Source organism: Lagopus leucura, unplaced genomic scaffold (genome assembly GCF_019238085.1).
Source record: "Lagopus leucura isolate 7727_CA_CO unplaced genomic scaffold, USGS_WTPT01 Super-Scaffold_100009, whole genome shotgun sequence".
Taxonomy (NCBI): Eukaryota; Metazoa; Chordata; class Aves; order Galliformes; family Phasianidae; genus Lagopus; species Lagopus leucura.
The window spans coordinates 6,251,745-6,276,059 of NW_024962266.1; the positions used below are offsets into that span (position 1 = coordinate 6,251,745).

The following is a 24,315-nucleotide window of genomic DNA, read 5'->3' on the forward strand; positions in this document are numbered from 1 at the left end:
TTTGGCTGACTTCTTTTTCGCTGCCATACTTCCTTAAAACCTTGATTGGGTATGGCTTAGTTATCATGGTGGGGGAGCATAAGTTTGGGGCTGAATAAAATCAGTTGGGACTGAATAAAGGCATCTTATTGGCTTCCTGAAAGTGGATTTCCTAACTTCTGAAATGAGAGAGAAAATATTCTTTCTTGTATTACTTCTCCAGGCGCTGTTTGTAAAGCAAAACAAAACAACAGTAACAAAAAACCCACTTTGCTTTAAAGAGTAAGTCAAATAGCCTGGTCATAGGAAATCAGCTTTTGAAATGTGGCCAACTTGAAACTTGGTTAGCAGGAGTTGTCTTTAAATTTCAATGTTAGTCGTGTATATATATATTTTTTTGTATATATATACTTATTTGAAACACACACATATATATATATATATATTTTGAGTTGATATAGATTTCCTCTGAATGTGCTGAGTAAATAAAGTTTAAAGCACTGGATTTTAGGACATTCTATCTCTATTTTGGATAGCTCAGCTCCTTTTGTTAGGAAAAGAACAATATCTAGGCTTGAGACTTGAACGTTTAAAACTTTTTTTTTTTAAGTACTATCTGTAATTTCTGCTTTTTTCAAAATGAATAAGGAATGTCATGATACTTAATACAGTTCAGAGGATTGTTCCTGCTACCCTAGCTTGGCCTCCTTTTCTTGTATGCATTGGCTTTATTATTTTACAGAGCATTGTGTTAATTTCTGCTCCATGTACACTGTCAAGATGGGACTTGTGAGACAGCTGAGCAGAGATGGAAGTTTCTTTCTAAACAAGAACTTAGTGTCACAACTCTTCTACTATAGAAGCAGTTTGAGAATACTGACATGTGCATACAAAAATAGTGTGTATAGTTCATGTGTTTGCCCATATGAACCTATAAGGGTTGCAAGGACATTCAGTTCAAAAAACAAATTGACAACAGCAAAAGGAATAACAGGAGCTGCTGTAGATGTGTGCATTCTGAGCTTGGGAAGGGAAGAGCATGGTGCATTCCTCTGCTTTCAAGAGGAGTATCCATCCCATCTGTAGGGAAGAAACAGTGCAACGTATCACATGATGTGTGATGTAGCACATTAATTAGAGTCCTTGCAACCTGTTTGATTCCACTGTAGTTACCAGTGGGGGTCAGATTTACATTCATTACACCTTCGTCTGCCAGCTCAGCATCCCTCCCATCTCATCCTTGCTAGGTAATGGAAGCAGCGTTAATTAAAATGGTGCCAAAACAAACATGTTGAAAGTGTGGGGATGTAAGCAGGCACAGTAAATAAATTGACTGGGATTGTAAATAATGGAGTATGTGAGATGTATAGCTCAGATTGCTAAAATTCAGCAAGAAGTATGGGCAGCCTTATCAGTCCTTCTATTTCCAGGCTCTCCCATGGGCACAGAGATGAGGAAAAATGACCAATCTGATCTGGGCATGTCATAATTATGATTTGGCTGCTGAGTACCTTTGTCTTTTAATGTGCTTCATAACAGATGTATGAGTAGACTGTGATGCGTATATAGTACGGATCTGGCTGGGTTGTGGGGGGATTCATTATGTCTGGTATTTAGTTGTGGCAATGAATTTAGTGTCTGCAGGTGTTCCCAGCACTGTAAGCTGTTGGGGAATAATGCATCAAAACTAGCCCCTTTTTGATGAATACAAATATTTTCTGTTCTATATTCAAGTCCACATAAATCCCTCTGTTGCACTAGTAAAACTGTGCATTGGGAAAAGTCATGTGGCGTTGAGTTGAGATTTAGCTGTGCTGCAGAGCTGTGGCAGCAGGCAAAGCTTTTCTGCTATCTCTTCAGTGCAGCTCTATTCATTTTTTCCAAGAATACTGAAGCTTAATAGGAGCTTCGCCATGAACAACATGACTATTGATTCCTTGGTCTGCGTCTCACTTGACTAGATTTAGTACAGGAAGCAGGTAGGAACGATTCAAAGACATGTGAGTCTGAGGCTGAAAATGAAAAACCTTCCTTTCAACTCTCGTAAATGCTCTTTCAGCTTGCAAAGACTGATTTCTTGTAGAGATTGAAAAGGAAGGGTTTTTTTAACGTAAACAAACAATTCATTGTTCATTTCCATATCTGCTTGAAAGACAAAAAGAATATTCTATACGATAATTCCAGCAATAGAGTTTCTGAGGCTCCTTCTTACTGTAAACTTCTTTAGTCACTACAGTTTTTCCTTTTGGTGCAGGATAAGATTTCTGCTCAATGACTTCCATTTACACAGATGTGTTGTTGTCTGGATTCTGTTCTTCAGGAGGAAGAAGAGAGTATAATTATGCTTTTTGGACAGCACTTCTTTACTCTGAAAAAAAATTACACCCCGTGAGATGTAATGAAATGCAATGCTGCGGATGTTAAGATTCTAGTAGAGATACTCAAGGCTGTCACTGGTTTTGAGTTCGTTTCCATAAAGTCTCCTGTTGCCTCATTTTGATGCATTTGCAGTAGATGTACGTATCTGCATCGCTGATCTTTTAACTGCCTTTGTTCAGCTGATTAATGGAGCTTTCTGACTGCAGACATTCCTGGATTCGCAGTCTTAGGTGAAGATGCCTTCATTTTAGGCCTACTCTTGAGATCAGTGCAGTGAGGTAACCAAATAGTGGGAAAATATATGTGTATTTTGTAGTACTGTTTCTCTCAATGCAGGAAGGAAAGAGGTGGGATTGTGAAAGGAATGTTGTAAAGTTATATTTTTAATAGAAAATTATGCTCTTATGCTTCAACTGTACAATCCATCAGATATTTGGAAATCCGAGGATGCAGTATTTTCTCATAGTTCTTTATAAAGAAGAGAAATGAGTAGGAAGCAGTTTGTTCTGTAGTTTATGATTGTAAATGAGTACCTGATGTATGCAACCGGATCCCGGGATTTGATCTGTCATCTTCCTATTTTTATCACACGATATCAAACTTGTCTAGGCTGTCCCATAAATCTTTCAGCTTTATAATGGCTTCCATACATTGCTGGCACTTTCTATTCATAAGCCTCTTTAATCACCTCGCAAATTATTCTCGGGGATTTCTCTGCCTGATTGTGAAATGAACCTGCTTCGCCAGTAGGAGTCTATTTAATGCTCTTGCCCAAAGACTTTGTAGTGCTTTAAGGTAGAATATTGCATGCAGGCAAAATTACAGGCAGAACCTGATAGAAGAGAACCGCGCTCTGTGTTTTATTGTTTATTCCTCAAGCCACAATTGGATGCTGTGACTATATTTTCTCCCTATAGTTTCTTCTGTAATTAAGTAATTATTTCTAACAGCAGGAACGGGACCTCCTGTCCTCCCTGCCAACCACCCACCCTGGCTGGCTCCAGTTACGTGCTCTCCGTCTTGCAGCAACAGTTCTTTCACTTCATTCAAAATATTTGCCCTGATTGTGAAACCACAATGTTGGTAGTTGGAGAGCCGTTTAGCTGGTGCAGACCGAATGGCACGGGCAGCGCTTGGCAGCCTTATGGTCAGCTTTCATCAGCTGGTGTTTGGGTGCCAGGCACGCATGGCAGCGTGCTTTTCAAAGTGCTGAATCTTCTAAAAATAAACATCCCTCAGTGATGAGGTGTCATTACTCAATCAGTCCGTGAGCTGCGTGAGAGCCGTGTGCCCAAACAGTTGGGGGGCCGCTGAGTATTTTTAGATGACACCAGCCAGTGTAAATGCAGTTTGATGACAGCTTTATTGATGAGTTCTTGGCTATTTTACACCCTCTACCCCCATTTTCTCCCTGATCCGCACGTGCAGTTTTAAAACGAGCCAAGTTCATTAATCTGTGCATGGGCATTTTGGAGCCTGCTGTTGAGAGGAGGAAACTGTGATTTCCTCTTCCAACGCTGTTGTGGTGAGGAAGGAAAGTGTTAAAAGCAGGTCCTATTTGCTCTGTCCCTTCCCGCAGTGTTGACCATGGTTGCAGCAGATGATCACAGTAAGTCTTGGAAGGGGTCATGAGATGTTTGCTTGGTACTGTGGTCAACTTCTCCTGAACTGTCAAGGTGTAAGGAGTTCCACTTGTTGAAGATTCCACCATGTTTTTATAGCTACGAGTCAATATTTGGGTTTTGGTAAAGAGAAAATAAATGAGGTTCCAAGGCTTAGTATGGACCATTAGAAGTGGTCCTGGGAAAAGGAATCTGTTGTCACAGCATTGGTTTCCTCCAACACAGAAGGTTCTTCTGTAGAACTGTAGAATGTCTTTCAGAGCTGCTTAGTTGAAGCTTCCATCCTGCTGAAGAAACTGTAACAGGTCAGTGCCCCCAGCTTCATTGAGTTTCCCAATGTTTTGGCCCCTTTTTCCTCCTTTTTACTTTTACATTTCAACCCTAACTAATTAGAATCATAGAATTGCCAAGGCTGGAAAGACCTCTAAGATCATCCAGTCCAACCATCCACCTATCACCAGTAAACCATGTCCCTCAGTACAACATCTGGATGTTTCTTGAACACCTCCAGCCCCACCTCCATTCTTCTGTTACTGCAGACCTGCCCATCTTCCAAGCTGGACATCCTACTGAGCGCTTATTTCTGTGTCATTTGCTTTTGTGCTTTTCTGAGTTCTGCCATGTAGCAACTTGCATAAAGCCCAGAATGCAGAGCGAGAGCTCTGTGTTGTGTCTCTGCTGTCAGATCTGTATCAAGCTGCTATTCTTTCTAACATCTAGCAAATATTGATGTTTAATTTCGCATCTCATATATCTGGTCGTTTTAAATTACAATTTCTGCCTCTTGGGCTTCTCCTGCCAACTCAGTTTGCTCTTTCTAATTATTTTCCCCAAGATATGTTAGCTTTCACATGAGTCTTGCTGTTTGTGTCCAATCTGCCTGTCTCTTGCTTCCACTGTGTCACTGTCAAGCTTTTCTTAATGTGCTATTAATGATTCTGTAGTCAGATATCTAATAATGCTTAATCTAACAGTCCTTGCAGCATTGCACTGGCTACTTTTGCATAGCTGAAATATTACTGCTTATATTAAGCCTAAATGTTTAGTTTTAAATCCGCATGACTGCATCTATCAAGCAGAGAGATTAATTTTGAAGCAAAGCTTTACGAGATCGTTGAAATCCCAATATACTGCACCTACTGTGTTCTCATCACTTACTCCACAGTACTGCCGTAAATGTGGGCAAGTGCTTCTGAAAGGAGTTTATTATTGTTATTACTATTTCTTTCTAAGATTATTGTCCTTGTCTTTCAGGGGCTGCCATTCTGGAGCCTAAAGTCTGCTTTGCTGAGAGCATGAGCTGTAGGAGGTTGAGGTGCATATGTGTTGCACTTGTCCTGAAGCCTTAGGCTGCATTAGTCCCATTTTGGTTTATAGCCCAACTTAAACCTTTGCAGTACATGAGGTGTTGAGGTGGTTTCAGTTACTGTTTTATCAAAGCTACTTTTTATATGACTCCAGTGCTGCCTTCCTGGTGCGTTTCTTTCCTTCAGAAGACATTTGTCAAAATGCATTGTGCCTTCTCCTTTGAAAGGCTGCACGTAGCAGAGCTGGCCTAAGAAGAAAACTCGTGCGTCCCACCTTCCTTGTTTCATTGCAAGCACAAGGCATATAAATAAGACAGGAGTTGGAAGACAAGCCTCCCTGAAGGGATGTACCTCCAGAGATGAGCTTGGTTTTGCTGGGTGGTTTGTTTTCTTTGTAGGTAAGACTACCACATAGTCCTCAATATATATTTCATGTAATTTTTGAAAGCTCTCAGCTACTAAGTATACTGAAGACATTAAGTGTATTAAAGCATTAAGCTGCTCCTTAGTGTTTTTCCTGCATTACTCTGTGCATACTCTGATTTTCCAAAACCTCTCCTAAGTGCAGGAGGCATTAATGCCTTTTCCGTCGGTTTTTGAGCAGGCAAGCTGGTAACTTACTGACTTGTTTGTGGATTGCTGCTGGTGTATTTATAGTGTAGGGCAGCAGCCACAGTATTAATTTTCAACTAAAACAGAATCCACTTCAGTAAATAAACTGCAGAACCATGAAACTGGGGCATGAATGTAGAGTCTGTGTCCCAGTGTGTAGAAAAATACTAAATTGTAACGTGCTGCTGTTTGCAGAACGGCTCATGCAGTTATAAGAGCTGCTGCATGTTGCAGTGGGGTTTAATTACACTGCTTTTTCCCTTCCTTGCTGGAGCAGCTTACCTGAGGGACTTATAAACCACAGGTCTCTGTTCCAGGACAGTAAAACAGTGATAAATCATGAGGAATGTGGAAGGTATATCGTTGGTTTTTGTCCCCCCCTTTGGCATAATGGTGGGCTATTTAAATGCAACTTTAATGTTTAGTAAAATGGCGTGTTCTCTCCTTTCTGTTTGCTTTCTTTTGGGCTGGCAGTGAGGATTAGAGGTAACTAATCTTCCGAGTGTATGAATCACAACTGTTCCTATATGCATTTCTGACTAGAAGTGTTTCTTGGCAACAAGTGTTGAATTAAGCTGCAGGCACAGATCTGCTCTTTGAGAGCATAGCAGCAGGAAAGTCGGAGCTCTGCTGTTGGGGTATGAGACATTACAGCTCGTCCTCCTCGAGTCTGGGAAACTTTGCTGTGCTTTTGGACAATGCAATCACTGCCTTCATTTCGTAGGGAAGGAGGAGATCTGGGGGTTTCCTTCATCATGGAGCTTTTGGTTTTCTGTAGCTTTGTCTCGTGTGACTGACAGAATGCTTGCTAATGAACACAAAGCATAACAATAATGTACTTCTAACGAGGACAATGCCTAGAGATGTTTTGGATCGGTTGCGTATCCGTATGGGTGTGATTTCATGTATTTGCTTTGGCATTCATTTAAAGCTGGTTGGATGGAGATAGCATGGCTGGAAGCCTGTGGTGGTGGATCCTGGCTCCAGGCTAACACAGGCTTTGTGTGGCAGCAGTGTGTGAGCTGCAGCAGGGGAGGGCTGCTCACAAGGCTGGCCTTGGGCACTTGGTTACATTCCAGTTCATCTTGTGACTGTGATCTATGGCCTGTGGTTAGGGTGAAGAGAGTGAAATCCTCTCAACAGCTAAACTGGTCTTTTCAGTAGGCATTTATTTCAGAAGCTGTTGAAGGCAGGACGGAGCAGTGTGCAACTGCGATAGGAGTAGGGTGCATGATAGCTGACACCTGGATTGAAGATTTTGCTTTCCCTGCCTCGTTCATCATGTGTCAGCTCCTTCCCAATGCAGCCAGTGCTGTGGCAGATGGTCCCTTGTTCTTCTGCTGCAGATTTCTGACCTTGGTGGGCCTCCACAAGTGTTGACCTGGGGTGCTTTCATTCTAGTGGTGATAAACGCTGTTCTTCACAGACGTGACTTAAAGCTTCTGCACTAGTTATCTAATTCTTTCCTTAACTGAAATGTGAGGGTTCGAAGTTATATTTCACCTTGAGTCTGTTTATTATTTAGCAAAGGTTTTGGAGCTGATTGGCCTAGAGTCCGTACTTATGTCATGTTCATAATGGTCTTTTTGTCTCTCTGTGACTAGGAGAAATGGAAGAAGAGATGGAAAACCCAGAAATGGTTGACTTGCCAGAGAAACAGAAGCATCAGTTACGACATCGTGAATTATTTCTCTCACGACAGCTGGAATCTCTGCCAGCCACACATATTAGGTAACGGCCATTTTCTTCCTGTGCTTTTTATTTAGAAGCCAAATGTCACTATTATTCAAGCAATCTGCAGTGTAATATTAAATTTTGTGTGCAACTTCAGTAGTATCATCTTATGCGTCACACAAGCTTTTAAGATGTGTGTTTTTTCATAAAATATGTTTCTCTTTTTTAGAGGCAAATGCAGCGTTACTCTGTTAAATGAGACAGAATCCCTTAAATCATATCTGGAACGGGAGGTATGAACCCATTTTGTGAATTGTCAAGCTTGAACGCTTTCTTTTGGCACAATTTAGATTTGGTGGCTTTTTGTAAGCTTTCTAAAAAGAACAGTTCTTCTTTCATGTCTAAGCATACTCAGTGTTGACAGGGGGAAGCTTTGGGCTCAATGCAGTCTTCATTTTGATGTGAAACTTGGTGGATCTAGCAGGCCAGGCATGTTGTTTACATTCCTGTGACAGTAAGCTGTCCCTTCTTGCCTATCAGAATGGCAGACTGAAAGCTCAAGATGAAGGCTCAGGCTCCCAGACTACACAGGGTGGGAGGTGAAGTAACTGTAGAAGAGGGAGCAAGCCAGCAAACTGTATTTCCATATATTAGTTTTCTCCTGAAGTCTTACATATTTTTTTCAGTATGGTTTAAGCTTGATCTCACCTCAGATCTCTGAGGAGCTTAGTTCCCTGGGTTTTGAGTTCACCGTTAGAACTATTTACTTGTAATCCTTCATTTGCCACCACAGACACTTAGATCCTTGAAAAACTACTTGTCACTGAACTTCTGACTCCTGCAGAAATGTTAGCAATCTGACTCCTTAAAGGTACCTCAGCCAAATACTTGCAACTGAACTGTCTTACGCTGGTGGGTTTCACTTTTTCAGGTGTTCTGTGGTCTTAAAAAATTACAGTTTATTAACACATGTATGCGAGTTTAATGGTGTCTGAACTACTGGCTGCCAGCTGGGCTAGGCAGTCTTGGCATATGACAATAGGAAACCTTTCCTTTTGGAAACTAACAGCATATAATTTCTTAAACTTCATGCTAACGAATAATGAGTCATTTAAGTGTGTTATTATTTGAATAATACATCTGCAAGCACGTTTGGATTTGAAAACATTTAAATGTTACGTAAGAGAGGAAATCTTGTAATTGAAAGCAGTAAGGTAGCAGTCATTAAACTGTCCTTTAAGAAATGCAAAGAAAACAGGTTGTTTTTGGTTTGAAGGAGCGTGTTGCAGTCTGGGCTGACTTTTTAAATGCATCTTTAGCTTTCTTCAGTATTTATTTAAATGTAAGATTAATTTTAATCCAGTGCTCCAGTTTAAGAGAATTTTAAACAAAGCACGGAGATTAAATAGTCAGGCTTCTCTTTGGAATGTGAAACCAAAAACATGTTGAGCCTGCTCAGGACTGCCAAATGGCAGTGCATCAAACGAGGGCTGTTGTGTTCAGAAATGCTTGTTACCAGCTAGCAGTCTGGGAGATGCCCATTTGAAAGCAAAAGTTAATCAAACTGAAATTAGTTTTAGACTTACCGGTACCCAAACTTTAAGCTGTGTTCCTTCTCCATTGCTCCCCAAACATTTTTATCACCAGCCATCTTACAGGTAGGTACCTTGGCTGAGAAGGGAGCTTTCTTCCTCTAGTTGTGCAATTGCTCAGATGCAGATGTCAGAACAGAAAGATTTCTTGTTTTCATCCTTTTGAACTCTCAAAATGCAAGATGAGTGATGCAGGCTATTTTTAAACTGAGCAGGCACTTAGAGACTTCACAGAATGAAGGAGTTCCGTGAATGTGTCCTGTTGCTTACCACAGTGTTTTGCTGTGGTGCAAAGTAGCTTGGACAGATGGTAAAGAAATGGGAAGCTTAGGAACAGAAATGGGCTGGGGTGGAGGGAGAAGAGATTCAGAAAGGAGATACTTGTTGCCTGGTCAGTTCCTGGCCCTGGGTAGTATAGTCTTCAACTGTCTTCAACTGCTCCATTTTTTTTTTTCTCTTCCTGTTTTTAATTCTCTCTTTGCTTTCAAAGCAGTTCTAGGGAATGTGCCAACAGATTTCTTGTATGTTTGATAACTTGCCTGTTTTGACCACTGAAAGTAGGCTTTCGGCCCAAGGCTGTTTGCCTTGAAGGAGGTTAAACACGAAGACAAGTTTTTAGGGAGATAATAAGCAAAGCAAAACTACATTTTTGTTATCTTGCTTTCATCCTTCCCCTCTCTCCTGCTGTGCTGCTCACAAAGATTGCTGCATGACATCCAGGGCCCAGCGCTGTTTTTATTGTGTCTGGCAAAACCAGGTTTGTAGAAGGACTGAGGAACAGGAGGAAAAAGGGGAAAAGAAAGAAGCAACTGAAAACCTGAATTTCCTGTAGATACTTAATTTTAATTCTCAGGGAGATCAAGAGAAGGTTATAACCATTTCTGGCACATGCAGTAGATTTCCCTATTCTGCAGATTAGCACTAGATTTCCCTATTTTTATACGTACCACTTATTTGACTGTGCTGCTAGAAGATATCCATGTGATGGTGTGAATTTTGCCTGCTGGGTACGTCTCTGGCATTTGTTTCTTTTGGTACTCCCTAAAAATAACATGCTAAAATTTCTGCCTTCACCCCAACTGAGTTCATGAGAGTAGGTTTGCAGGCTGTAATGAACGAACCACTTTCTGTACTGTACTTTCATGTGGAGCTTTTCTACAGTTTTTCTGTCATTGGTGGCTTTGGTTCTTGGCTTGTAGCTGCTGGTAGCTTTGGGGCTTGGATAGGGAAGCTCTGAGTGTCCATATAACAGTTTGGAGAAGCAGAAAGTCATGGTTTAATTTTAACTCTTGGCAGGTCATTTTTATTAATTTTTTCTTTTTCCCAAACACGTTGAGTGTTTTCTGGGATGTGGAATTAAAGCAGAAAACCCTTATTTTTCTTCACTGCTATGAACTCGACATGCACAGTTTTGACAGCAAGGAAAGGCATGGACGATTGTGAAGAGCCATGTAACTTTGTTGGGTGCAATCCTTGTGGAAAATCTCTCATTGGCGCTATGCAGTGGTGATCAAGAACTCACACTCATTCTAGAGTACACTAGGATCTGCTCTGCTCCTTGGGCTGTTGCTTCCATTGGCATTAAACTGATGTTAGTGTTTTCAGAAATGACGTGCCATTTTTGTGGGCTGAATTTAATATTTCTATGGGCACTGATGGTGCTGGCATTGTATTACTTCTGGGAGTTGCGTTGTAGTCACACTTCTGCCCCTAAATTTCCATCTCATCCCTGTTGAAGAGGCTCTGGCTGGATAGAAGAGACCAGAGACCTGTAATTCTTTATTTTGGAGGGAAGTGTTGCCTGCCTTTCTCCTGCCTTCCTTTATCTCTGCGTCAAACAAAGGGATGAGGGAAGAACAGCAAAACGAGATGTGTAGCCAGCTCCCTTTTCTCACTGAGTGACTGCCATTAGATGGCTAAATACATAGCAGTGATCTACAGAAGAGAAGCAATAGAGCATCTCAGTCAAATACCATAGGAGAAAACTTCCCCACAATCAATGACTTCTGGCCAACAAAGATCGTGCTATGAAATCTCTTGTACAGTATATCCTCAATATTGTAATATTTTGAACTTTGCATATGTCAGGGAGCAAGAACCCAGATTTGTTGACTCAGCTGTCACATGAATTATTTGTCTTCTACTCTGAAGCTCCCTTCTGTTGGTAGGTTGCTGTAAGTAGACTTTGGTTCCTGTGGGAGTGGGAATCAGTTCTGTCGAGAACATCTTTGATTGAAAACACAACCAAATCTTCCAGACCACAACCCTTCTAGTTTACTTACCTGGGTGTTAGGGCTGTGTTTTCCACCAACAGAGCATGTTCCCTCTGTGGGGAAGTGATGTGTTTTCTGATGGAAAAGATCAGTGCAAATTAAAGCCTTTCCTCTTGTTTTGTGCTGGATAGGTGAGACTTCTCTGTATCCTGCTTTCTTAGGTAGCAAAGCCAAAGCATATGCAGACCAGTTGAAATTTATTCTCTTCTCCCCATTCCATACATATTAATCTCTTGGAAAAAATGCTGGTTTTTTTTTTTTTCTATTAAAGTTAGAACTACCATGTTTAACACTTTTAAATTCTGTAATTGCTTGCATGCTGGATGCTTTAAACGTGTAAAGAAAACGTGGGAGACCTTACCTCTGTGGCATCAGTCTTAGATGAATCCATATATGTGCAGGGCTGGATAAACAAACCTAATGTGCACCTTTGACTCTCTAGTCCACAGAATGTTTACCTTGTTACTGGGGAAACTCAGTGGTCATTCCTCCTTCTGGGGCTTTTCATGGCAGATAGAGGACTTCCTTTTCCTTGCCGCCTTTTCATGAGGTTGAAGAGAGCTGAAAACTGATGCTGGTTTTTCCTGATTTTTTTGCTGCATGATGCATACAAATAAAGGGAAAGGGAAAGTGTGAAATGAGATGCACTAGAACAGGTTGCCAGCTATTTACACAGAAATGCGGGGAAGGGAAAAGGAGCTGGAAACCCAAGATATGAAGAATGGCACATCATGCATTTCTGTTCTGTTCCTGGTGACCTGGTTACTGTGGATGGAGATTGAGATGTCCAAACAGAGCTCTTTTCCTGCCCCATATCCCATGTTCCCCTTTGATGGAACTTACTTGCTGCAGAAGAGTTCAATTACTTACCCTGTGCAGTTAAGTGATTAAAATTGAGGCTGTTTTCTTCCTCCACCCTGGCAGGACATTCTCATTCTGGTATGACTTCTTGCTTTAATCGTTCATGCTTACCCAGGTGACAGAAACCAAGCAGCTTTTTTAGCCTTTTTCTCATCTACTTGAGCAAAAGCAACAAATTAATGTATTACCACCTGCAGCTAGCTGCTGCTGCTGCCAAATCTGCTTCCCTTTGCCCAATAAGCAGCAGAAGAAAGACAGCAATTTAATCTTAAGTGATGAGGGGAAACAGTTTGGTCAGCAGTGTGTCCCTGAGACAAGGAAGGCCACATCCTGATCTTTATTAGGAGAGTGCTGAGAAGGGAACTGGTAATTAGTTTGTTTTTACTTGCTATGAGTAGACTGGGTGAGCAAACAGCATAAAAACTTGCTACTATATTTACTGTGCTAAAAATGTAAGCTAGTAATACTTCTTTTTCTGTTTTTGTTTCATTTTTAGGATTTCTTCTTCTATTCACTAGTATACGATCCTCAACAAAAGACTCTACTTGCTGATAAAGGAGAAATTCGAGTTGGAAACAGATACCAGGCAGATATAACAGACTTATTAAAAGAAGGTAATTTCCATAATTTAAGTTGTCAAGAGGCCATGTGGAATGCAGCCACTTTTATGTATGCAGCCCATGTGGGAGACAGAGGTTCCTACCACCACGTCATGTATGCACCACTGGCTTGGATTGTTAGGGACTGAAGCAGTTGCCCACTGCTTTGTGTCTCAAACCAGGCTTTAAGCGGGCATTTGTCCAAATCATAAAAGTTGTTGAGACAAATTGAATTAATTGGCTCTATCAGGGCTTGCACTCATTTTAAGAGATTTCAGAATTTTCATGGGAAGCACAAATTTCCATCACATCTGTATAGCCTTTGTGTTTTTAATCAAGCCTCGCTTCCCCGTAAGAGCCACTCCCAAATTACTGCCAATTAAGTGCTGTCTCCCCACATCAATTTGCCCATTATTGCTGGATGCCTTTTCCTCAGAGCCCCCTGCCCGTCTGCTGCTGTTGGCTGCCAGCCTAGACTTCTCACCTGCAGAACAGGCAGGAGGAATTTGCTGCCTCGAGCACATTGTGAGACCTCAGCCTGCCCTGCTCGTGGAGCAGAAGGAACATAAGGACACATGCCCAGGAAAAGAGGCTGTTAGTTAACAGATACCAGCTTCACACTGGTCCTTGCACTGCAGTGGGTGGAAGAACTCTTCTCTGAGACCTGTGTAGGGCTCAGACCTATCTGACAACATTCTCCTTCTCAGAGAGCTGGTGTTATGAGCCGTGTCGGAAGGGGCTCTACCAAACTCCGCAGGCAGAGATGTTAATGCAGTGAGGTACCTCACTCTCTGCTTCAGAGCTTTGCAGATGTGCAGGTACTGTTAGGCTAATGTTAGAGCAGGCCAACATATTGGTCGGGACTCTTGTTTAATTTGTCTGTGGTATTTATTTGGCAGCTGGGCTAGCCTCCTAAGTGAGGATGAACTAATTTGAAAGGCACTCTCTTCCTTCAGCCAGCCAGTATGGGAATTCAGAAAAGTATAATCTCCAGATGTTTCAAAATGGGCTTAAAAGAAAGAGGCTCAGTAGCTCCTGTATTTTTTTTGAAGATATTTTGGTTTGTATATGGTTGGGAGAATAGAATTAAGAGAATCTGATGCTATGATTTGCCCCTTAGAAAGCAACTGGTGCATACAGGACCAGCTACCCTTTGCCTGCTCAGAGCAGCTGGGAGTGTGCCTGCTTTCCTGGAACTGCTGTGAGGTAGAGGAGAAAGAGAGAGAATCTGGGGAGGAGGCTGAAGTGAGGAGGCTAGTTTGGGGGAGGACATACTCTGTTTCCCATTACTTGTGCCATTAGATATCAGTTCTTCAGCATCCGGTGGCCTAATTTGGATGAGTTGGGTTGTTGCATCTGTCAAGCTGAAGTTGTCACAGCTGAATGGGTGAATGAAACTTTCACTGTCAGGCAGAGTATCTGAGTTGATTTGGTGGTTAAATTATTGTGAGATACAAAATCGGGAAAGTAATTTTATTTCAAAACAGTCATGTTGAGCTTTTCTAACTTGTTTTTCAACCAGGTGAGGATGATGGAAGAGATCAGTCAAAACTTGAAACAAAAGTTTGGGAAGCCTTTAACCCGCTAGTAGACAAGCAGATAGACCAGTTCTTGGTGGTAGCACGGTAAGAGCAATTTACCACTTCTTTGAAGAACATTTGAATAACTCATCTTTTCTAAGCACTTGGTGTTTTTGTGTGTGTTCTTTTTGCTGTACTGGTATGAATGCTGGCTTGGTTGCTTGATTCACTTGTTTCATTTTGAAATGATGGACGTGTTAATGTGCCTTCCTGGGAATTGCATGACTTCATGAACAACTACTTGGATTTACAACTTTCACTTTCAAAAAGTTAATCATTTTCTTCTATTTTATGTGAGAACTGTCCTGTAACTGGTGAGTTTTTTCAAGTTCTTTGGCCAGCACTTTGAGCACGCAGTGAGCTAAATTCCTCACAGTTCATTACAGAGTCCATTTTGTCCCTTTTTCAAATCCAGCCACGTTTCAACATGCGATAATAGTTAAGTTGTAATAGTTAAAGCTAAGATGTTGGAGTCTAGGCACTAGGAAACAGGTAGAATGAATAAAGTCAATCCCTGCAAATGAGTACAGATGGGGAATGGTGAGCTTTATGCTTCTTTTTAAACTCAAGGCAATCTGTCCGTCAGTGTTAGTTTTATGAAATATTTGTGACCCTTTTCAGTGTTCCGTTCATTTATATGAACAGAAGCTTATATTAAAATTTAATATTTACAGTTAAAGAAAAAGGTAATGCTCTCCAAGCTCTGTCTTCTAGTTAAGTTTATAAGACTGTGGAAGCATGGAGGTGCGAGTAGCAGGTGGATAGTTAGACCATCCATAGTCAGTGGATCAAGTTACTATTAGATATAGGGAGGAAGGCGGTGTGTTTTCCCCCCTTCTCCCTTCCCACGCACATCTTGAGTTATCATGCTGCTGAACTTTCCTCTTGAATTATCCTGGGTGTGGTATTGCTGTGTCTGTAGTGGGTGAGATAATGGAGTGTCTCCTGAGGACATAACATGGAAGAATTTGGCTGGAATGGACTCTCATTCTGATTGGAGCTGTTGAATGATGCAAAAAGAATGCATTTATGAAACAACAGCAAATGCTTTCAACACATTGAATGATATAGACTTAAGAAAACAGGAGGAGGAAAGAAAAGGGCAGAATTTAAGAAAATTGAGTTAAAACGTAGAGTTTTAAATATGCAAGATGAGAAGTTTGTATGTTCAGAAACGTGCAACAAAAATCATTTTTCTTTGCACTTTGAAGATAAAAGTTTGCTAATTTTATGCAATTCAGACAAAATTTTTAAGAACACTTGAGAACTTCTTCATGAGTGGGATGGGCCTTGTGTGAGAGCCCAGTAGCAGGAAGCCAAGAATAAAACCAGCTTGGTTAAAATGGAGAAACGTCAACTGCTGTCCAGATTGATGAAAATCTGAGAGTACAGATCCATTAATACATTTTTGTCATTGGTTAACTATTGTTTTCTGTTGTCTAGACTTAGTTGTTTGTTTTTTTTTATGGTTCATAAAATCTGTAGTGTTATGACTGCACTAAGGAATCACTATAAAATTTAGTCTCCTCAAGTTCCACTGTGCTACTTACACAAAATGTGGCTGTTTCCCTGGACTTGTGCCAACAGTGGAGTCAAATCCTGCTGGATTAAGTGATTTATGTGCAGTGGATGAATTCTGTGTAGGTTGCTCCATAAGTAGTGCCTCCTCTTTATTTCTATGGAAACTACAACAAAGAGCAGAATAACACTGTTTGATAGAGCAAATTCTCAGCTGCAAAATGCTATTTTGCAACATAGTCACCACCATTGGCTATGTATTTTTTTTCCAGCAATGAACAAGAGCCTCGTGTCACGCTCATAGAACGCTGTAGCACAGTGGTGACCCACTGTTTCGCAGGTGCTACGATGGCATTGTTGCTAGGAAAAAATTGCCTGTGTGCTCCATCTTTCATCAGCCCAAACACATGGAAGTCAGAAGGTGCCAAATCTGGACTATATGGTGGGTGTGGTAGGACAGTCCAGCCAAGACTGGCAGTGTGCTCCACAATCTTCAAACTGATATGGGGTCTGGCTTAAGGCTGCCTTCTTTTCTGTCCTGACTCTGGTAGCTTGAGCCTTCAGCTTAGTCAGCATTGTGACATGGCAATCAGAGCTGATGGTTTGTCTGGGTTCCCAGAAATCCAGAAGGATCACCTCTCTCCTGTCCTACAAGGCAGAGCACTTCCCTTGCTGAGAGCAGTCTTCAACTTTTTCTTCAGTGGGAGATTGACATGTTGCCATTCCACAGGCTGCTGTTTTGACTCCAGCTTATAGAGGTGACACCTCATTTCATTGCTGATCATTATGCTGTCCAGGAAATTGTCACCTTCAGCTTCATTTTGGTTCAGTAGATCCTGATAAACTTGCATATGGTGTTCCTTCTGTTGGCCTCTGGCACTGTGGTCAACATAATAGGAGACATTACTTTTGAAGCACACCTTGTGCTTAAACAGATGCACATAGGGAAATGGTTGAAAGCAGGGAGAAGATAATCTCTACCAGTGATGCAGGAGAAGAGGAGGAAGAAGCTGGAATATCTCCAGCAAAGGATTCCTGCTGCTTATGGGGCCCTTCAACAAAGAGTTTGTTTGGTGGGCTGACTTCCAGCAACGTTGACACAATGCCACTCAGCCACACGTTGCTGTGGTCTTGGTGTCAGGAACGCTCAGTAGGAAACTAGAGGTTGGAAGTGCCTCGTTGATGGGGGTTTTGTGTGTGGGTTGGTTCAGAATGACCACAGAGCTGTTCTGCGATGGCAGTTTCCACCTTGTGTAGGCTTCTTGGTTATGAAGCTGCTTCTAGCAGTTGTGGCCATTTTCTGCTGCCTGCTTGGTTTGCTGATAGAGCCACGTGAGGCTGCCTGCTGGAAAAAGTTCCTGAAAAGATCAGTGTAACGATTGCTTCTACCCAGAATCAGCAAAGTGATCCAGTTTCTAATTAGGTACCACAAAAATAAAAAAAAAAAAAAAAAAACCACCACCAAAAACTATCAGTTCTGCAAGCAGGGGAGTTGTGAAGCAGGGACAGGCATGAGTGAGTAGGAGGCTCGGGAGAGGGTGAAGTCTGAATGCACCAAAGCCTTGCGGGGGTGGCTTTGGCTTTTGACCAAAATCAGATATTTGATGGATTACTGCCTAAGTATTTACCTTTTTTTCTTCTATGCACTCAGCTAGTCAACTAGTCTGGGGAAGTGAACAGAGTGAGGGGGTGCTGGGGGGGAATTGATTTTTTTTTGTTGTTGTTGTAATTTCTCAGAGTTCAGCTCCAGTTCACTGTGCAGGAGTGTTCCCAACTGTGTGCTGCAACAAGCAGCCAGGGGAGTGGGAATTACTGGAACCAGTATTCCTTTTGTAGAGTTCTCTAGCTCGTTTCTTTAGGGGTAAAAAGAGGAGCCTGGGAATTGTGGCCTTGTAAACAGGAGTGGCTGTCATTGGGCAGTATTTGAGAACTGCTGTCCTTTTACATAGTCTACTTATACTTTGAATACTCTTTTTATATATAAATGTTACAGTACACACGATAAATACATGTTTACAATGTTAGACTATGTCATACTTTTTCTGCAGCTTTGGAAAATGATTGTTGCTGCATTCTTTTTTTCCTGTCATATCTTGGCATCTATCGACGTACCTTTGGACAACGCAGTGCCGCTCAGGCTGCCGTTCATACAGGTCACTTGTGATCACTCTCTTTTAAACCTTAATTCAAAAATTTGTGTTGAGAGACGAAGGATGAGATGGTTCAAAACTGCCCATTTGGGATCTTGGAGTCCTCTACTGTTTTCCTGCCTAAGCCTGTTTGGTCATATAAAGTGAGCACAGTCGAGCATTCGTAATAACAAACCACATCTGAAGAGAATGGTTCCTGGCTCAGAAGTAGTGCCAAGACATGTAATCTTGTTACTGAGAAGTGGAGTCTGCTGATCTCAAAAAATGTTGGTTGGGTGTTGATATTTACGCTTGCTTTGCTTGCAGAGTTAATGTGCCGTTGTTTCTTTCAGGTCCGTTGGTACGTTTGCCCGAGCACTAGATTGCAGTAGTTCTGTCAGACAGCCAAGTTTGCATATGAGTGCTGCAGCAGCCTCTAGGGACATCACACTGGTAAGGTTTATAAGTGGGCCTTCAGTTATTGAGAGATGTAAGATAATTCACCTTCTCAATATAACAGTTGGCAAAAGGAAAGGGCCAGATGGACTGTAATTGTGGCCTGCTGTGAACCAGATCCTGTCTTTGTAAAGGAGCCCTTTATTTACATTGAAGGAAATTTTTCTGGCTTTGTGCCTCCTTACGATCCATCTTGGGTAGCTCAGACCTTTTATTTCTTGAATGTTTTGACCATGCTTCACAGCCCATCTCTTACATAGGCTTAGTGAATAATGGTCTTAAAAAGAATCCACGTGCTTGTCTGCAATGTCGAAATGCCAAAATACCACTTAACGATTCCCCAGCTGCCACTGCCATCCTTGGGCAAAATTGTCTAGAGGGGAAGAGTTTGTGGTCAGATAAGAAATTTCAGTTGATGGAGTTTTCTTTGAGCTTCGCTTTAAAGCTCCAAAGGAGTGGTGATTGTGTGAATATTTTGTAATTGTAAAGGATACTTAATAGAGAGGAATGGGAAAACTGAAATTTCTATGCTAGAAAGAGTTGAGAGGAAGTGTGAATAACACTTACAAAGGCTCCAGAGTGCTGTTATCAAAATCTCACCTCATAACTGGTATAATATGAAATCATTTGTAGAACAAACTCTAGGATAAAACACTGTAGGTTGATGAGGCATGTGCTCAAAGCTCTGATAAATGGAAGACAAATAACATCCTGATTAAAACAACAGAAATAAAGCCAAGCTTTCATTTAAAATACCAATTCCTCACTCTCAGTGTGTTCTCCCCTCTTATAAATAACAAGTCACCATCAGTTGTAGCTCAGCTTTCTCATGAATAATTGCTCACTCAGGATAATTCTTCCTACTCAACTATTATATGCAACTTAAATCCTTTTTGGAGTTTGTGACATTTGGGGCAAATGTGTGTGTGCTTAAATATTTGTTTTTATATGCAATTTGTGAGGATTATTTGACAAAAGAAGTGCATGGCTAAGTTAATTAGAAAATATACCCCCAGTCCTCTACCTTCATCTGGTGAGTGGGGCTCTATCCCCTGCATTTTCTTAACAGTAGTGCTGCAGTGGTGGTGCTGGGGATTAGATAAAGTAGGAATTACTCATATGCAGATGCTCACATTCCAAAAATCCTACTATTTTTTAGTGAACATAAGACTTGTACACTGAAAATTATCTTGAATCTGGGATTGGAGATTTACTGGGATTTACTGACTTGGTGCAGATGTAGTACGCTGTATCCACAGATACCACTGCATGGTTTCTGTTACTGCTGTTAAATTGCTAAGTGTTTTTCCTACTGGATGCTTGTTCTAACATTTATTTCTCTCTTTTACAACTGTGTAGTTTCATGCTATGGACACTTTGCACAAAAATGTCTATGACATTTCCAAGGCGATCTCTGCGCTTGTGCCACAAGGTGGGCCAGTCCTGTGCAGAGATGAGATGGAGGAGTGGTCTGCTTCAGAGGCAAACCTCTTTGAGGAAGCACTAGAAAAATACGGAAAAGATTTCACTGACATTCAGCAAGATTTTGTAAGTATATGAAGTGGGGACCTGCATGATGAGGCTGATTCTGATTGGAGAACAGAGCTGATTTATTGCTTGTCTGCACTGAGTTGTTTTTCTTCATCTTGAAGAAGAGGGCTTTGAACTGGTGCATGTCTTGCAGTAAACCAGGGGAAGACAGACCTCATGCTGAAGACAGCCTGCTGTACAGTCAGAATTTCAAATCACTGATGATTGATTTTTCCTCCAGAGATGTTAATTTAAAATAGTCTGCTTGACTACAACAGAGTGGATACAGGAAAGCCTTGCTGCTGTAGAGTAACTTGTTTGAAAGACTACTGAGCCTGGAACATGGAAACGTAGTCACTTTTATATTATCTCAATAAAGGATCCTCTGAAAGTTGGAAAAAGGAATCTTGGGCATCTGTGGGAAGCGTCCTGTAGTTTGGCCAGATCTCCTCCATAGGTATTCAGCCAGCACGTTGAATGGAGCACTGTAGGAGAGCCAAGTTGCAGTGTATCACTGTTCGACTCCTCAGAACAAAACAAGTAGTGTCAGTGTTGCTTGTCCTGTGCTCTAATCTTTTAGATGAAGGGACTTGGAAGCCGCACAACACTCTATAGTCCTGCTGAAAGCCTCTTGCTTTTCACGCAGAGAACAGAGCTGGCATGGCATGTTTCTGTTAGTAGTTATCATTTTACTTTTTTTTTTAAGGACCCACTCCATAGAAGTTTTGCAAAACAGAGCTGTAAGATTGTCATCATGATTCCTAAGCTTGAGTCTTTGCTGCTCAAAGCAGCAAAACTGTCTCAGCCAGTGGACTGTCTTCCATGTTGACTCTGAATGGTTTGCTATGAAGCCAATGCAGCATGAAGATTTACCTGTAATCTGCTTCTATACTGAAAGCACTATTTTTTGAAAGGTCCTGTTTAAAGTGGGTGCCTCTGATGTCTTTAGTTAACGTCTGAATCTCTTATCTTTTTTGCTAGCAGTGTTAGTAATTGCAAACTCTGTTACAAACTGTCTGCCAGAGGAATTCTGTGAATTTTGGTGAGGCTGCATCCAGCAATGACTGTTGCTTTTCCTTTCTGTCCCTAGCTCCCATGGAAATCCTTAACAAGCATAATAGAGTATTACTATATGTGGAAAACTACAGACAGATACGTTCAGCAGGTAAGAAAGTCAGAATCACCTCTTTCATTACAAGAGAAGCTGCTTTACTTGCCACTGGAGCCAAACATTGCCACTTTACTCTTCTTTGTGGAGTTCAGGCTTTCCAATAGATGGATTCTGTAATCACCCAAAGTGCTAATCCCTTATCACTCATCAGCCGTCCTGTAGACATGTGAAAGTTCCAAGCCAATTAAAGTAGCAGCGAACATTTAAAAATGTCAAAGCCACATGTTTACATCTGTTTTGGAATGAAATAGCTTGAGGAAGTATATGCAGTTAATCTCTGCATGTGTAACCAAGTTCAAGGTCAGCAGTAACTTCAATTTAGGGTTTTTATGGAGGCAGTTGTTCATGTACCACAATTGTCATTATTCCCCTCCACTGCCTGCCCGTGACTTTGATTGCAGCTGCACGGAATCTCCTTCACATAAGTAGTGCAGGGTGTTTGGAAAGCTTTGGTGGCTCAAATTCCCAGACTCCTAATACTTGAGAATCAACCTGGGTTGCTGTTTACAGTCATTTTTTTTCTCCTCGTTTAAATACAAAGGCTGCTTGGTGCATTATGTAATGAAAGCATAATGCAAGAAGTATGTGAAAAGTTGTAGAATAACGATGGCTAAAAAGCACTTAGAATATTTAATAGGAAAACTAATTAAAAGGGAGAAATGCATAATGAATTGGTAATTATCAGTGTAATGTTTAAGCACCTATTTAAAGCATTAGAAAAAGTGTAGTTACGGAATCATCCCACCTTAACTTGCTTTGTTACACATTCAGCCTAGAATAAAGGCTGGATGCTTGGGACATTGACCAGTATTTGGCATGTGCTAGATTTGGCTGTCAAGATCTGCAGTGCAGTTTTTTTTTTTTGCCATTCTCTTTGTGATTGGAACATTTCAAGTTATGGAGGGTTCCTCAGGCAAATCAAAACCCTCTTTGAATAAGTTCTGTATTGCAGGGGGTTTTTTTGTTTAATATATTAAACAGAGTTAATGCTTGCATCCTCATTCTGATATTTTTCTGAATTCATTCCTTGATTGAAACTTTTCTTTCCTATTAAGGAAAGCACAATAGGAAAGTGAGACCATCAAGGAAGCTTGTGCAGTGCTGAAAAAATGTGCCAAAGTAGTAGTTGCATTCTTCTGCTAGTTCCAATTTCTTGAGCTTTCCTATTACAAAGACAAAATTGCAGAGGGGATACTTGCATGAAAGAGTTTGATTATTTGTTCTTGCAGCAATAAAATAGTAATTAAAGAAGCACTGCAGTTTCTTGTATTGTTTTGCTGCATTCTTCTGCAGTGAGTTTTCTATCGTGGTTGTGCTGTTGTACCTCACGTGTGCTGCCCAGCAAAGTACAGGGAGTGGGATTTGGGGAAAACTTCCAATTAGAGGCTGTGCACTTAGGAGACAACGTGAGTATAAGGTGAGCAGGTAGAAACTGCAGAGCCACAAGATACACATCCATTATGTTTGATCTGAGCTGAAGACCTCGTCTCAAATTCCCAGACTGTACAAGCAAATAATACAGTAAACATTTATAAAAAGCCTGGGAGAGCTGTCTGTATATAACCACAAATAAAGCATAGGAAGTTTTCTTTGGAATAATGGTGCACTGCATTTGATATGTTCAAATTCTTTCACGGTGCACAACTCTCAACATCATTTTTTTTTTCCCAGTGTTTTGTCTGTGTCAGTTCTTTCCTTAGTCTAACAGCACAGAATGGTGCTGGGCTTTATAGCACTTCTGTACCTGAGATACCAAAAATGTGCTACATAAGGGTATGGCCATTGTGTATTCTGAGTTGTTTCACTTTTACTTGGCCTCTTTTTAAGGGGTGATTAATTTATCTTTCAAGTCTGTGTGTTATTTCCCCACTCACAACTGCTAACTTGCTCATTCTTGTAGATTCCATTCTTGTAGATTCTTCCATTCTTAGAAGCATTAATTTAAGCTGTCTGTTTTTGAGAGTTGCACAACTTTGTTGGGAAGCCTTTGTCACATGTAGACTGCCTGCTTTGAAAACCAGTTACTGAGGAGTGTTTGCTTTCTTCTGTATTTCCTTTGAGAATTTCTTGGATCAAGAAAGAACTCTGTCATGTCCCTGAAGAAAAATCTTATCTGTGCCATGAAGGAAGCTGAATTTTGAGTGGACTTGAGCAGAAAAACTTTTCTCAGGACTGAACAATAAGTGTGAAGCCCTGTGCAAGCTTGAAACTAGAGCTCCTATAGTCAGAATATTCGGGAAATAAGTAACACAAGATGCTACTGATTGAAGTGCTAGCATGCAGAAATGTTTGTGCTTGTGTGGAGGGGAAGGAGAGGACTGCTTGGTACACCTAGGATGGGAAGGCTTAAAAGCACTTCCTTGCCTTGAGAATAGGCTGATGCGATTGAACAGGACACAAAAGGACTTGCTTCAGAGCATGGATTTCCTGGGTGTCTTACACACTGATTTATATTTGTCTTGATCTACGCTTTTGCTTTTGGTAGGTATTGGCATAATTAAAGTTCAGTCACTTGAAGTGGAGATCCAGCTCTCCAAGAGCAGATCTGCTAGAAGGAATGTCAATGGGCTGCCAAAATTCTGCACATTGTTCTGTCGGAGGAACCTTTTTGGAGATGGCCTGAAGAAATGCAATGTCCCATGACTCCTGTGAATGGGTTGTTTGTTTGTTTGTTTGTTTGTTTGTTTTGAGTCAGATTTCACATAAATTGATTCAGAAGCAGCAAAATATCATATATCCATTTACTGGTTTAAAAAGGTTTGAACTGACATCCACTTTCCTGTGGACTACTTTCAAGAGCAGTCTGAAAGCTCTTTAAGAGTTGTGTGGTGTTTGGGCATGACTGTGTTACCATTCAAAGTGCAAGTTCTTAAGTAGTTGTGTGTTCCAGGATGATGTTCTTGTTTGTTTGTTTGTTTGAAGATCTTTTAATGCTGTTTTGTGTATCATGAGGGGAAGTCCTGTAAACTTCCAAGTGTAACACTATCCAGCTTTCTGAGAGTGAAAGACTTAAGTCTTACTGCGTTTTCATTT

General features: G+C 41.1%; 1 protein-coding gene across 4 annotated transcripts in view; it reads left to right on the forward strand.

Moving 5' to 3' along the window:
• The window catches only part of MTA1 (metastasis associated 1), a 70,177-nt gene that overhangs the window by 12,975 nt on the left and 32,887 nt on the right, over positions 1-24,315 (forward strand). For all 4 annotated transcript variants that reach the window (XM_042874185.1, XM_042874184.1, XM_042874182.1 and 1 more), the window contains exons 4-10: positions 7,504-7,630; positions 7,803-7,866; positions 12,796-12,913; positions 14,421-14,523; positions 18,479-18,578; positions 19,941-20,129; positions 21,202-21,276. In XM_042874185.1, coding sequence (XP_042730119.1) covers positions 7,504-7,630; positions 7,803-7,866; positions 12,796-12,913; positions 14,421-14,523; positions 18,479-18,578; positions 19,941-20,129; positions 21,202-21,276 — 776 coding nt within the window. The remainder of the gene's footprint in view (positions 1-7,503; positions 7,631-7,802; positions 7,867-12,795; positions 12,914-14,420; positions 14,524-18,478; positions 18,579-19,940; positions 20,130-21,201; positions 21,277-24,315) is intronic.